The sequence below is a fragment of the Pan troglodytes genome, chromosome 5 (assembly GCF_028858775.2).
Source record: "Pan troglodytes isolate AG18354 chromosome 5, NHGRI_mPanTro3-v2.0_pri, whole genome shotgun sequence".
Lineage (NCBI taxonomy): Eukaryota > Metazoa > Chordata > Mammalia > Primates > Hominidae > Pan > Pan troglodytes.
The window spans coordinates 101,078,494-101,091,896 of NC_072403.2; the positions used below are offsets into that span (position 1 = coordinate 101,078,494).

At 44.3% G+C, this 13,403-nt stretch overlaps 1 protein-coding gene across 1 annotated transcript; it reads left to right on the top strand.

The window, feature by feature from the left end:
* Positions 1-2,167: 2,167 nt before the first annotated feature.
* Positions 2,168-9,196, top strand: PNRC1 (proline rich nuclear receptor coactivator 1). The gene is made up of 2 exons (XM_001157428.8): positions 2,168-5,787; positions 8,111-9,196. The coding sequence occupies exons 1-2, from the start codon at positions 5,248-5,250 to the stop codon at positions 8,552-8,554; spliced, it is 984 nt and encodes a 327-aa protein (XP_001157428.1). The 5' UTR covers positions 2,168-5,247; the 3' UTR covers positions 8,555-9,196.
* Positions 9,197-13,403: the final 4,207 nt, after the last annotated feature.

The window sequence follows — 13,403 nt, forward strand, 5'->3', positions numbered from 1 at the left end:
GAAAGACAGCCTGAGAAATCAAGCTAAAGGCACAAATAGAGCAGCCTGGGGAAAAACTCAGGTTGCAGCTGCACAGAAAAGAAAGCAAGGTCCAATATAGAAGCTTTTGTTCTTGGTGTAATCAGTTGGCTCCCAGGAAAAAGTTTCCTCCCCTTTTCAGGCATGTACACGGTGGGCTCCAGGGGAACTTGTACAGAGAGTGGGGGTGCTTACCCAAAACATATCCACAGTTGCACAAACGAGAAGCTGTGCTTTGTGTTTGCCTAAAGACATGTCTGCAGCTGCACAGATAAGGGGAGTTACACAGACAGCTTCACATATAAGGGAAGTTACACAAACAGCTACAGAGAAGAGAGGAGTGTCTTACAAAAGCTTTGTATTCAACTGTAAAAACGGCAACCCACTCGGACTCCCTCTCTGCTGTGGAGAACATTCCTCTTCTGCCTATTAAACTTTTGCTCCCACCTCACTCTTGGTGTCCACGTTCCTTAATTTTCTTGGTTGTGAGACAAGGAGCTCAGGTAATACTTCAGGCAACAAGACTGCTACAATAGAAATATCTTGGCTTTCATTGGCTACACCCTAAGGTTTGAGCAAAAAAAGGGAAATGATTATAGATAATTGAAACTATTTGAATCTATTAAAGTCCATAATGATTCTCCAAAGGGAAAATTTAGTAATAAACAGTTTGACTATAAAAGATAGTGAATGTGATAATATAGATGTTAATTTTTTTTTAATTGCAGAAATAAAGTTATGTGTATGGATGATTTTTTTAAAATCTAAAGCATATATTAGTTTATAAAGCACAGACATGACACTTTCCTTGTGAAAGAAGGGAGAGAAGAATAGCGGGAACTGAGAATCAGTCAAGCAGTCCTGGGAAAAAAATTAACCATACCAAGAACAGAAAGAACTACTCCACAGCATCTGTCACACCTACCAGCCAGGCAGAAGGAAGATCCAATAGTCAGTCAGCACCAGAGTCACACAGGACCATGTAGAAACAGAATTCAATAATGTGTTTCAAAATGAAGATGTGCCTAATCAAATGCCGTGAAGAAGACAGCTAACTGCACATTCTATCCCTGCCTCATGCATGATGAACCCTTTCAATGACTCTATTAATCATAACAAGTTAATGAGGCAAAATCAGTCTACAAAAATGGTTAACAGGCCAGGTCAATACATAATGATAAGAAACTAGGTTCTGCAAGGCTAGCCAACTGAAACTTGAAAAAATACACCGTATTTCAGGGAGAGGCATCAATTTACTAGAAATTAAAAGTTCTGCAGGGCCAGGGGCATTGGCTTATGCCAGCGCTTTGGGAGGCACTGGTGGGAGAACTGCTTGAGGCCAGAAGCTCAAGACCAGCCTGGGCAACAAGCAAGACCCTGTCTCTATAAAAAATTTAAAAATTAGCTAGGTGTGGTGGTACTTGCCTGTAGTCCCAGCTACTCAGGAACCTGAGGTGGTAGGGTTCCTTGAGCCCAGGAGTTTGATACAGTGAGCTATGATCGTGCCACTGCACTCCAGCCTGGTCAACAGAGCAAGACCCTATCTCCATAAACTAAATAAAGAAATACATTCTGCAAATGGCAAGGATTTTTAAAAACTTGATCAATGTATACAATGAGAGCAAGGCTCAGGTAAGGAAGGCATAATGGAGACTGTTACCCAGCTAAAACATCAGCTGGTCTAAATGACATGCTTTTTCTTTTTTTGAAACAGGGTCTCACTCTGTCACCCAGGCTAGACTGCAGTGGCGCAATTATGGCTCCCTGCAGCCTTGACCTCCTGGGCTCAAGCCATCCTTCCACCTCAAGTCTCCTGAGTAGCTGGGATGACAGGTGGGCACCACCACATCCAGCTAATTTTTGTGGGTTTTGCCATTTTGCCCAGGCTGGTCTCAAATTCTTGAGCTCAAGTGATCCTCCCACCTCGGCCTCCCAAAGTTTTGGGATTACAGGCGTGAGCCACTGCACCTGGCCATGACACGCTTTTTCTTTTGGTTTTATATCTAGGATGAAATAGAATCAAATGTCCATCATTATTATTGTACCCTAAGGCTGCCATTAGTCCTTTTGACACCTTCATACCAATAAGAAAAAGCCACCTTAGTCCATTCTGGCTGCTAAAACAAAATATCATAAACTGGGTAGATAACAAACAACAGAGATTTATTTCTCACACTTCCAGAGACCGGGATGTTCAAGATCAGGGTGCCAGCTGGTCAGGTTCTGGTGAGGTCCCTCTTCTGGGTTGCAAACTGCAGACTTCTTGCTGTGTCCTCAGTGGTATAAGGAGGAGGGGCCTCTGTGGCCTCTAATCATATGCATGAGGGCTCCAACCTGATGACCTAATCACTCCCCAAAGACCCCACGTCCTAACATTATCACACTGGTTATTAGGTTTCAACATAGGAATCTGGGGAAGACACAAACATTCAAATCATAGCGATGACCAGATGGCCCCAGCTCCTGGGAAGATGTCTTCAAGAGCAGAGTCAAAGCTCTGTTTCAGCTCTCCCTTGACTCTTTGGCCAGGTACCCTCATGCAAATTATAACCTGTACAAACCTGTAACCCCAGAGAGATATAAGTATAGGGATAATGGAGACATTAATTTCAATCTATGGTAACAATACTTTATAAGCACTCCAAGTGTCATAAATTTGTCATTATTGTGAAAATTTGTGCATATTTTGCTTTTTAACACAAATTTTAGATTTTTATTTAAACTCTTCAGAGTACATTATAAAATAAGTTTTGTAATCAATGCTGAAATGTTAGGAAAATTTTTACTTGCTAAACAAAAACATTTTGATTTCCTGGTTGTTTTATGTTTAGAAGACTATTATTTTATAAATTTGAAAGATTAATAATTTGAGCATTAAGCAAAACAGAAGGCCGGGTGCGGTGGCTCACGCCTATAATCCCAACACTTTGGGAAGCTGAGGCGGGCGAGTCACCTGAGGTCAGGAGTTTGAGACCAGCCTGGCCAACATGGTGAAACCCCATCTCTACTAAAAATACAAAAATTGGCCAGGCATGGTGGCATGCACCTGTAATCCCAGCTACTCAGGAGGCTGGGGCAGGAGAATCACTTGAACCTGGGAGGTGGAGGTTGCAGTGAGCCGAGCCAAGATCACACTACTACACTCCAGCCTGGGCAACACAGTGAGACACCGTCTAAAAAAAAAAAAGCAAAATAGAAGTTTGATTAAGTGTTCCTCTTTTCACACAGGTGTCCCTCACACCTTAGACATTACAGATCTAAGCAATAGGCTGGGTGAGGTGGCTCACGCCTGTAATCCCAGCACTTTGGAAGGCCGAGGAGGGCGGATCACGAGGGCGGATCACGAGGTCAGGAGATCAAGACCATCCTGGCCAACAAGGTGAAACCCCGTCTCTACTAAAAAATACAGAAATTAGCTGGGCGTGGCGGGTGCCTGTAATCCCAGCTACTAGGGAGGCTGAGGCAGGAGAATCTCTTGAACCAGGGAGACGGAGGTTGCTGTAAGCCGAGATGGTGCCACTGCACTGCAGCCTGGCCACAGAGTGACACGCCGTCTCAAAAAAAAAAAAAAATTAAAACTTTTGACTTGCAGTACCTGGACTGGAGATCAAATTCTGATGTTAACTTACCGTTTGATCTTTGACAAGTCCTTTAGCCTTTCTAAGCCTGTTTCCCCAGCTGTAAAATGGGAATAAAATACAGTACTGTCCCTCTACAAAGAAGCTGAGGCAAAATCAGGCCAAGCTTGAGGACTGCAACCCAGGACCATAGATTCAAGCTGCCCTGAATATACACTCGGATTAGCAAGTTACAAGTAGGTTTTTAAAGGAAAAGAGGCAGCTCCTAAATTGTTTACCAATTTATATTAAAATATCGTGGGCTCTTGACTAGCTATACATTGTTCTTTGTATCTTAAATTTCAGAAACTTAAAGATAATGCGTAGGCGGCTAATCAGGAACAAAATGCCTTTAAACAATTGCCCCAGGCATTAGTAGTGAAAGGAAGAGAATGACAGCCTGCCTACTTCGCAGAGCTGAGGTCTGATCTATTTTTCTTAGTACCTATTCGTAAGGGTTGTTGTGAGGTTAAAGTGAGACAATCTATGTAAAGAACAGTTCCTGGAACATAAATGCTTGATAAATTATGGCCACAATTCTTTTTTGTGGTTGAGCAGTGCGGGGAGATCACGAAAAATTTCTATTCACGCGCAGCTAACAAAATACTCTATGTTGCAGAGCTGTTTCACTTTCTCCCTTTGAGATGCAAGCCGGCTTGCCGCCTCCTCAAGTAACCAGGCACAATGTTGCGATCCCAAAGTCTCACAATCCTTCAAGTATGAAATCAGTAAAAACTCCAACTTCCATTTATGGATTTACGGAGAACTTTTTATACATCGAGGGGCTAATTCAATCAGTAAGTCACTTTGATTTTTACTCTGATCACCGAGACTAATAAGCAGCGATGCCGAACCAAGTAAATGAAAGAATCGTGAGCCATACTTCAGTAGATAAAATTTAAATGTAGACTGATTTTCTTCACGATTGCTAGGGAAGAAATCCTTACAGCGTACTTAGAAATCTTTGTTTTAAAATGATAACGCTGTTATGTTGGGCTGAAAATAAAACGGATACTTCCCCAAGGTCAGCAGCGGAGGAGGCAACCGTGGCCTTGCCAAAGTCGTCCCCTCGTCCCAGCCCCCGTTCTTCCTGCCGCCCTCCCCCTGCCCCCTCCCTTCCCCACCCCCATCAACAAACTCCGCCGGGACATTTCAGTACCACCACTCCCTAGCCGGGCGAAGCGCGGGGGCGTGCTGGGGAGGGGTAAAGAGGGTGGGGCGGAAACCCAATTTCATTGTTCGCGGGACCGATTCTTCCCAAAAGAGCTCGCTGGCAGCGCCTGCGCAGTGCGCGCTCTTTGTGCCAGGCTGCAGCAAGCTGGTTGTTTGTGTGTGTCTACCCGAAGCGGCGGAGGCGGAGCGAGGGGGCGTGGCCTGCCTTGTCGCACTCTAATTGGGCTTTCGCAGGAAAGTGGGCGGACGCGGGGCGGAGCTTCCGATAACAACACTCGGAGCTGGGGCTGTGGCTATTTGTTGCTGCGCCGCCACCGCCCGAGTCATGTTCCGCGATCTTCTCTGGCTCTCCTAGCAGCATCCATCGCCGCCACCCTATCTTCACTGGCTTCACCTTCTCCTCCTCTCTTCGTTGCTGAGCGACAAGCTTCCTAGCGCTATGACTGTCGTCTCCGTCCCGCAGCGGGAGCCGCTCGTCCTGGGTGGCCGCCTTGCGCCGCTTGGCTTTTCCTCCCGAGGTTACTTCGGGGCCCTCCCGATGGTGACCACGGCTCCGCCTCCTTTACCCCGGATCCCGGACCCCCGGGCACTGCCCCCGACCCTCTTCCTCCCTCATTTCCTAGGGGGAGATGGCCCGTGTCTGACCCCCCAGCCTCGCGCTCCAGCAGCTCTGCCCAACCGCAGCCTCGCCGTGGCGGGAGGCACTCCTCGGGCAGCGCCGAAGAAGCGGCGAAAGAAGAAGGTGCGGGCCAGCCCCGCAGGGCAGCTGCCCAGCCGCTTCCACCAGTACCAGCAGCACCGGCCGAGTCTGGAGGGCGGCCGGAGCCCCGCGACCGGCCCGAGCGGAGCGCAGGAGGTCCCGGGCCCGGCCGCCGCCTTGGCCCCGAGTCCTGCAGCCGCAGCCGGCACGGAGGGAGCCAGCCCCGACCTTGCCCCGCTGCGGCCCGCGGCTCCGGGCCAAACCCCGCTCAGGAAAGAGGTAAGGCCGCCAGGGGGCCGTTGGTGAGTCGGGCCCTTAGACGGTCGCGGCCGAGCTCTGGGGCTGCAGACCCTGCACCCGCGGGGTCGGGCGGGTGGGGGCGGGGTGGGGGGGGGCGGCTGTTTACTCGGGAGGGAAGTTTCCGTGACGCCCGCTCCATTCTTGCTTTGGGGGAAGAAGGGGGAAGAGGAGGCATGCGCTGGCGCTTCTGATTGGCTCCCAGGAGTCGGCCAATGAGAAGCGCCGCTGCGCCCCAGCAACAGCCCCGATTTAGAAGGCTGGCGGCGTTCCAGGGGGTTTCGGCGTTCCGGGCGCGCGGCGGGGTGGGGGCAGGGACGGGGCCCGCGGGAGGGCTGACGTCAGCGCGCGCTACGTGCCCGGCGCTCCGGCGCCCATGAAGGAGGCGAGGCCGGGTGGGGGCAGATGGGGAAGGACTGGGCCCGGCTTTCGGCCTCCCTGCTATCGGGAGCCCCAGTCCTAGTCGGTGAAACGCGGAGACGGCCTCTAACGTCCCGCCGTAGGGGGTGGAGTGGGCTCCGAGCGGCTGGGTTTCGTTTGGTTGGAGTTGTGCCAAAATGTGAGGTGCCCCGTGTGGGACGCGCAGTCCAGTTGGGGCTCTGCCCGCCTCGGGCCTGACCTACTTAGTGGTTCCAAGTTAAGAGTTGGCAGGAGCCGCACAAAACTGATTTTATTACTGTTGCCACTGTGTACTTCGTGTTAGTGTGTCCAGAGTAAGTTTTCAGAAGAGTTAGCAATTGAATTGACTTAGCCCGTCTGATTGCAGTGCTATTGCATTAGGATAAAATGGATAGAAGTTTAAATGGGATTAAGTCTACGAAATGATTTCAAAATCATGTCAGAATAACGTTTGATGGACTTAAGTTCAATGACTTAATCTTCGTAATAATGAAATGAAAAAGTTCCCGTTATTTAGTGAAGAATGTTGCATTGAATTAGAGATTTGCGGTTTATCTGTGCCCTTGGGAAAAAATTTGCCCACCTTGTTTCTTTAAATTATCGTCTCAATGTCTCCCTTTTAAAATTCCACGACTTTTGAAATATCCGTGATTAGCTAAAAGCTTTTGTGCTTGTTTCCTGGCCTGTTTTCTAGAACAGGTACTAACCAGGGAGCTCTGGCAGTGAACCTTATTAACGTGGAAAGTTGTGGTCCTCTTTCATGTCGTGTCTTGCTTACTACCGCGTTACAAGTGTTGGTAGTGCAGTGATCTAGTGGATTACCTTACGCTTTTCCATCCTTTCAAGACTTCCTATAAGGCCCACTTAAGTTGGGAAAGATTAAGATTAGTGAAGCAGCGTTCTTGAAGCAGTTACTAAACCAGAAAGGAGGTACACAGCAAAGATTGTTTCTGGCACTCGTATTTGGAAGAGAGCTCATTAGTCTTCCTTACAGTTGTAGAAAGGTGGACTTGGGTTATTTCAGACTTTTTTTAGTTTGACATTTTAGAACTGGTTCACGTTGCATACTGGTAACTAGCAGTGGTGATTAACTGCATTTTTAGTGGCGAACAAGAGTGAACTTAAAAGTCAAGGGAAATTTAAGTTTTTTTTTTTTTTTTTTTTTTTCTTGAGACAGAGTCTGCCTCTATCGCACTCCAGGCTGGAATGCAGTGGCACGATCGATCTCTGCTCGCTGCAGCCTCCCCTTCCCAGGCTGAAGGGATCCCGCCTCAGCCAGCCTCCCAAGGCGCGTGTTACCACGCCGGGCTGATTTTTATATTTGTAGTAGACATGGGGTTTCGCTATGTTGCCCAGGCTGGTCTCGAACTCCTTGAGCTTGAGCGATCTGCTTGCCTTGACCTCCCAAAGTGCTGGGATTACAGGCGTGAGCCACCATGCCCAATTAAAGTTTTTGTAATTTTCAGCTTTTATTTTAGATCAAGGAGGTACTTGTGCAGGTTTGCTACATGGGTATATTTCGTGATGCTGAGGTTTGGAGTATGAATGATCCCATTCCAGGTAGTGAGCATAGTACCCAGTAGGTCCCCCTCTCTCTCTCAACCCCCCTTCTAGTAGTGCCTAGTGTCTGTTGTTGTTCCCCACTTTATATCCATGTTGTACCCAGTGTTTAGCTCCCAAATTCACTTGTAATTGAGAACTTGCGATATTTGGTTTTCTGTTTCTGCATTAATTCGTCTACGGTAATGGCCCCCAGCTACATACGTGTTGTCACAAAGAACATAATTTTGTTCTTTTCTATGGCTGTGGGCAAACTTAAACACAACAAAACTAGATATGTGATACGAGGTTCATAACTGATTTTTATCTAGGAACTATATTTACTTTTGTGTTCTTGTCTTTGTAGGTTTTAAAATCAAAGATGGGAAAATCGGAGAAAATTGTCCTTCCCCATGGCCAGCTTGTTCATGGTATACACTTGTATGAGCAACCAAAGATAAACAGACAGAAAAGCAAATATAACTTGCCACTAACCAAGATCACCTCTGCAAAAAGAAATGAAAACAGCTTTTGGCAGGATTCTGTTTCATCTGACAGAATTCAGAAGCAGGAAAAAAAGCCTTTTAAAAATACCGAGAACATTAAAAATTCGCATTTGAAGAAATCAGCATTTCTAACTGAAGTGAGCCAAAAGGAAAATTATGCTGGGGCAAAGTTTAGTGATCCACCTTCTCCTAGTGTTCTTCCAAAGCCTCCTAGTCACTGGATGGGAAGCACTGTTGAAAATTCCAACCAAAACAGGGAGCTGATGGCAGTACACTTAAAAACGCTCCTCAAAGTTCAAACTTAGATTTCAGATTTCAGTATGTGTGTAAAACATAATTTTTCCCATATCCCTGGACTCTTGAGAAAATTGGTACAGAAATGGAAATTTGCCTTGTTGCAAAATACAATTGGAAAAGATGAGTTTAAAAAATTACATACAAACAGCTTGTATTATATTTTATATTTTGTAAATACTGTATACCATGTATTATGTGTATATTGTTCATACTTGAGAGGTATATTATAGTTTTGTTATGAAAGTATGTATTTTGCCCTGCCCACATTGCAGGTGTTTTGTATATATACAATGGATAAATTTTAAGTGTGTGCTAAGGCACATGGAAGACCGATTTTATTTGCACAAGGTACTGAGATTTTTTTCAAGAAACAGCTGTCAAATCTCAAGGTGAAGATCTAAATGTGAACAGTTTACTAATGCACTACTGAAGTTTAAATCTGTGGCACAATCAATGTAAGCATGGGGTTTGTTTCTCTAAATTGATTTCTAATCTGAAATTACTGAACAACTCCTATTCCCATTTTTGCTAAACTCAATTTCTGGTTTTGGTATATATCCATTCCAGCTTAATGCCTCTAATTTTAATGCCAACAAAATTGGTTGTAATCAAATTTTAAAATAATAATAATTTGGCCCCCCCTTTTAAAATAGTCTTGACTCTTTGTGTGTGACTGTTTCTCATGTTTGAATGTGTGACTAGGAGATGATTTTGTGTGGTTAGATTTTTTTGACTTCTAGTTTACTGGCTGAATGTGAGCCGCCATGCCTGGCCATAATCTACATTTTCTTACCAGGAGCAGCATTGAGGTTTTTGAGCATAGTACTTGACTACTCTAGAGGCTGAGACGGGAGGATCTCTTGAGCCTGAGAAGTGGAGATTGCAATGAGCTAGGATCAGGCCACTGCACTCCAGCCTGGGTAACAGACGCTGTCTCAAAAAAAAGGCCAAGAGAAAGTAAGGGAGACAGATTTTGAGTGGGAATGTTAAGCAATCAGGTCAAGTAAAGAAGATCGAATATACAAAGGAACTTCTGTTTGATGTTTTGTGTGAGTCACCATTCCTTCCTTAGAAATGCAGATACACCTTCCTCACAAATGGAAGGGAAGCTCATTTAGAAGTTTAGTTTGAAGATGCCCCCAATTTTTAGTCACCAATTTTAGCTTTTGTTAGTAATGTGTTGTAAATATTAATACTAATGACTGACTACAGTGAGTTCTGACATCTCTCCCAAATCAGTTTGTGATTCTAGAAAGGGACACATTAACAGGTTTTAACAACACATTTTTGCACACGGTTATAAAAATTCCTACACAATGTAATATAAGTCCTACCGCCTCAACCACCCTTCTTTCCTTGTCCAACATTTCTCAGCTCTTGTCATTTTGAGCAGTATGTCTGCAATTTAATGTGTGAGGGCTTATGTGTAACGTATGTTCAGGAAATAGAAGGATAAATGGCAGAGCTGAAAGTTTAGGTGGGATGGGGAGAAAAGACAAATATAACTAAAATACAAGCTGTATTCCCCACTCTACAACAACAAATGCCTGAAGAGAGAAAAAGGTAAAGTCCCTTAGGGTGAAGGGACTAATTTTGGTGAGAAAATTTTCTCTTTGGGAATCTGACACCTTAGAAAGTAACACTGAGTTGAGCTGGGCATGGTGGCTCACACCTGTAATCCCAGCACCTAGGGAGGCTGAGGCGGATGGATCACGAGGTCAGGAGTTCAAGACTAGCCTGGCCAAGATGGTAAAACCTTGTCTCTACTAAAAATAGAAAAAAATTAGTCGGGCTTGGTGGCAGGCACCTGTAATCCCAGCTACTCAGGAGGTTGAGGCAGAAAATTGCTTGAACTCGGGAGGCGGAGGTTACAGTAAGTCGAGATCGCGCCACTGCATTCCAGCCTGGGTGACAGAGCAGGACTCCATCTCAAAAAAATAAAAAAAATAAAATACACTGAGTTGAGCCTTAAAAGATAAGTATTTGACACACAAAAAAGGAAAAAAATTGTGAGGTAAAACTTTGAGCAGATGGTGGTGTAAAAAGATGCACAACGCTGAATCCCAGCACTTTGGGAGGCTGAGGCTGGTGGATCACCTGAGGTCAGGAGTTCGAAACCAGCCTGCCCAACATGGCGAAACCCTGTCTCTACTAAAAATACAAAAAATTAGCTGGGTGTGATGGTGGGTGCCTGTAATTCCAGCTACTCGGGAGGCTGAGGCAGGTGAATCGCTTGAACCCAGGAAGCGGAGGTTGCAGTGAGCCAAGATTGTACCACTGCACTCCAGCCTGAGCGATGAGTGATACTGCATGTCAAAAAAAAAAAAAAAAAAAAAAAAAAAAAGATGTACAATGTCCAGTAGCTTAAGAGAAATGTAAGAAAGGAAGGGAAGTTTTTAAAAGGTATATTGGGGTAAGAACACGAAGGGCCTTCAGTGTCACGCGGAAGAGCTTCAACTTTATTTTGTAAGCATGGCAGTTCTCAAAGGTTTATGAGTAAGGGAATGGAATTCTTGCTTCAAAAAGAAAACGTAGAAATATGGAGGACAGCTTGATAAGGGAAAGCTTGAAACAGATTACTCAGGTGAGGATATTTCAGTAGCTCAAAAGAGAAAAGGGCCTAGAGGGCATTATCAGAGGTATGGGCTTATTTGGGGGAATGTTTTAGAGCTAGAATTGAGGATTGAGCATCTGAATAGAGGGTAAGGAAAAGACTTGAAATTGAGCAACTTGAAGGATAAATCTACCAATTAGGGGATTGCAGGGGGATCAGAATTATAAAGGAAGGTCATTTTGATTTGGCATGTTGAACTTTGGGGTGCCTCTAGGACATCCATGTGGAAAGGCACAGCAAGTAGATAGAAAATAGGTCAGATCCAGAGGTATGGCTTTGGTAAATAGTGCACAAAACAGTAATTACAACAGGGAAATGAGAGTGGAATATTTTATCTCTATCCTTTTCTTTTTGTCTCATAAGATTTAATGCTTTTAGGCCAGGCACGGTGGCTCATGCCTGTAATCCCAGCACTTTGGGAGGCCTAGGGGGGCAGATCACTTGAGTCCAGGAGTTCGAGACCAGCCTGCGTGACATAGGGAACCCCGTCTTTACTAAAAATGCAAAAATTAGCCGGGTGTGGTGGCACATGCCTGTGTTCCGAGCTACTTGGGAGGCCGAGGCAGGAGGACCGCTTGAGCCCGGGAGGCAGAGGTTGCAGTGAGCCGAGATAACGCCACTGCACTCCAGCCTGGGCAACGGAGTGAGACTCCCTGTCTAAAAATAATAATAATAATAATAATAATAATGCTTTACCAGTAGTCTTGACCTCATCCTCTCTGCCTCCTATGGACTGTCAACTTCACTGTGATAGTAGTTGAATTATAATTTCCTCATGAAACTTATATAGAGGTTGTTTTTTTTTTCTGTACCTGTAAAAGTCTGTTATTAGACAGTTCTAATTTAAATTCTGAATTCTGATAGCAGGGGCCCAGTTGGTGCAAAGGAGGAATAAAGTTTCCTTCCCTTTTCTACAATTTGAAATTGGGTGAAACTGATCTTTTATAACTCTTTATCTCTTCTTGCAGCTCTCTCATCTCCTAATAACCCTCCTCATCTTATTGCTGGATAAACTATCCTTTGTTTTCGTGGGTGGAAGGCAATTTATATGCAATCAATATCTGCTTCAGGTTGAAGGAATCAAGTATATGTATCCTTGGGTATGAAAGGCTGATAGTCCCATCATACTCCTATATTTAAATTTTTGAAGGACATTGCTAAACTAAATACATTTTAAAATCACAGAATTGCCTTGCTGAGTCTGATCCCTGAGCTAACTCCTCCAAGTTGTTTTCTCATTGTTGTACTTCTTTCCTTCTGAATCTAGAAATCTCCCGGAAACTGTTGCATAAGTTTTCAAATGGGGAAAGAAAGTATGCCTGTGTTGTGAGATGAGATGGTGTAGGAGACAGAATTGTGTAAACACAAATAATGTAATTCAGGAACTACTTGTTTTGTTAACTTGAATTATAAAAATACCAAATTCAATAACAATTTAAGACTTATAAAAGGTGTTGCATTTAGTGAGGGTCCACTGTTGAGATTTTAGAATTCATTTTCTAGAGCAGGGTTTATAATAATGTGGGCTTAGTGTAGAACTGGCTACACAAATTTTAAATTCCCTCATTAAAGGAATAGCTTATCATAGATTATGTGGCATTAATCATAGTTTCTGAATTTAGTAATGGTAAAAAGGGACAAAGTGGGACAATTGATAGAAGCAACCTACAAAATTTATGAAAGTCAGATACACATTTATCAAAGGAGGCTACATGTTCTATTCAAGCTGCATTTAATTAGAAGAGGTCAGATAATCTTGAACATTTAACAATACTTTAAAAGACAAAATGACATTAAACAATGATAAAAATACCTCATTTCTCTAGTTATTCACACAATATTTTTATGAATGTGGAAGAAAAGATTCAGGAAAGTTAAGTAATTTTTCTTAGTCTAATACAATTAGCATTCAGAAAAATACGTGTTATGTCTGGTTGTAAAGACACTAGATGATAATCACACTCCTCCAAAGCTGGTTATATATACATGGCTGCTCCTACTAAATTATTACAGATAGTTCTCTTATTCCAAGATTAGAGTTTGTTAATCTGACATTGTCAAATGCAAATTACAAATGTGTTCTTGGCATCTTGGCATTTTAGGATCTTGGGCAAGGGATGGCAAGTAGAAATGTTTTCTTTTTTTGGAGACAGAGTCTCGCTCTGTCACCCAAGCTGGAGTGCAGTGGTGCAATCTTGGCTCACTGCAACCTCCACCTCCTGGGTTCAAGTGATTCTGCCTCA

Bases quoted from the DNA above. Each gene is read 5' to 3' on its own strand.
- PNRC1 (XM_001157428.8), top strand. From the start codon at position 5,248: ATGACTGTCGTCTCCGTCCCGCAGCGGGAGCCGCTCGTCCTGGGTGGC. The intron at 5,788-8,110 runs GTAAGGCCGCCA...TTGTCTTTGTAG, and splicing joins AAACCCCGCTCAGGAAAGAG to GTTTTAAAATCAAAGATGGG.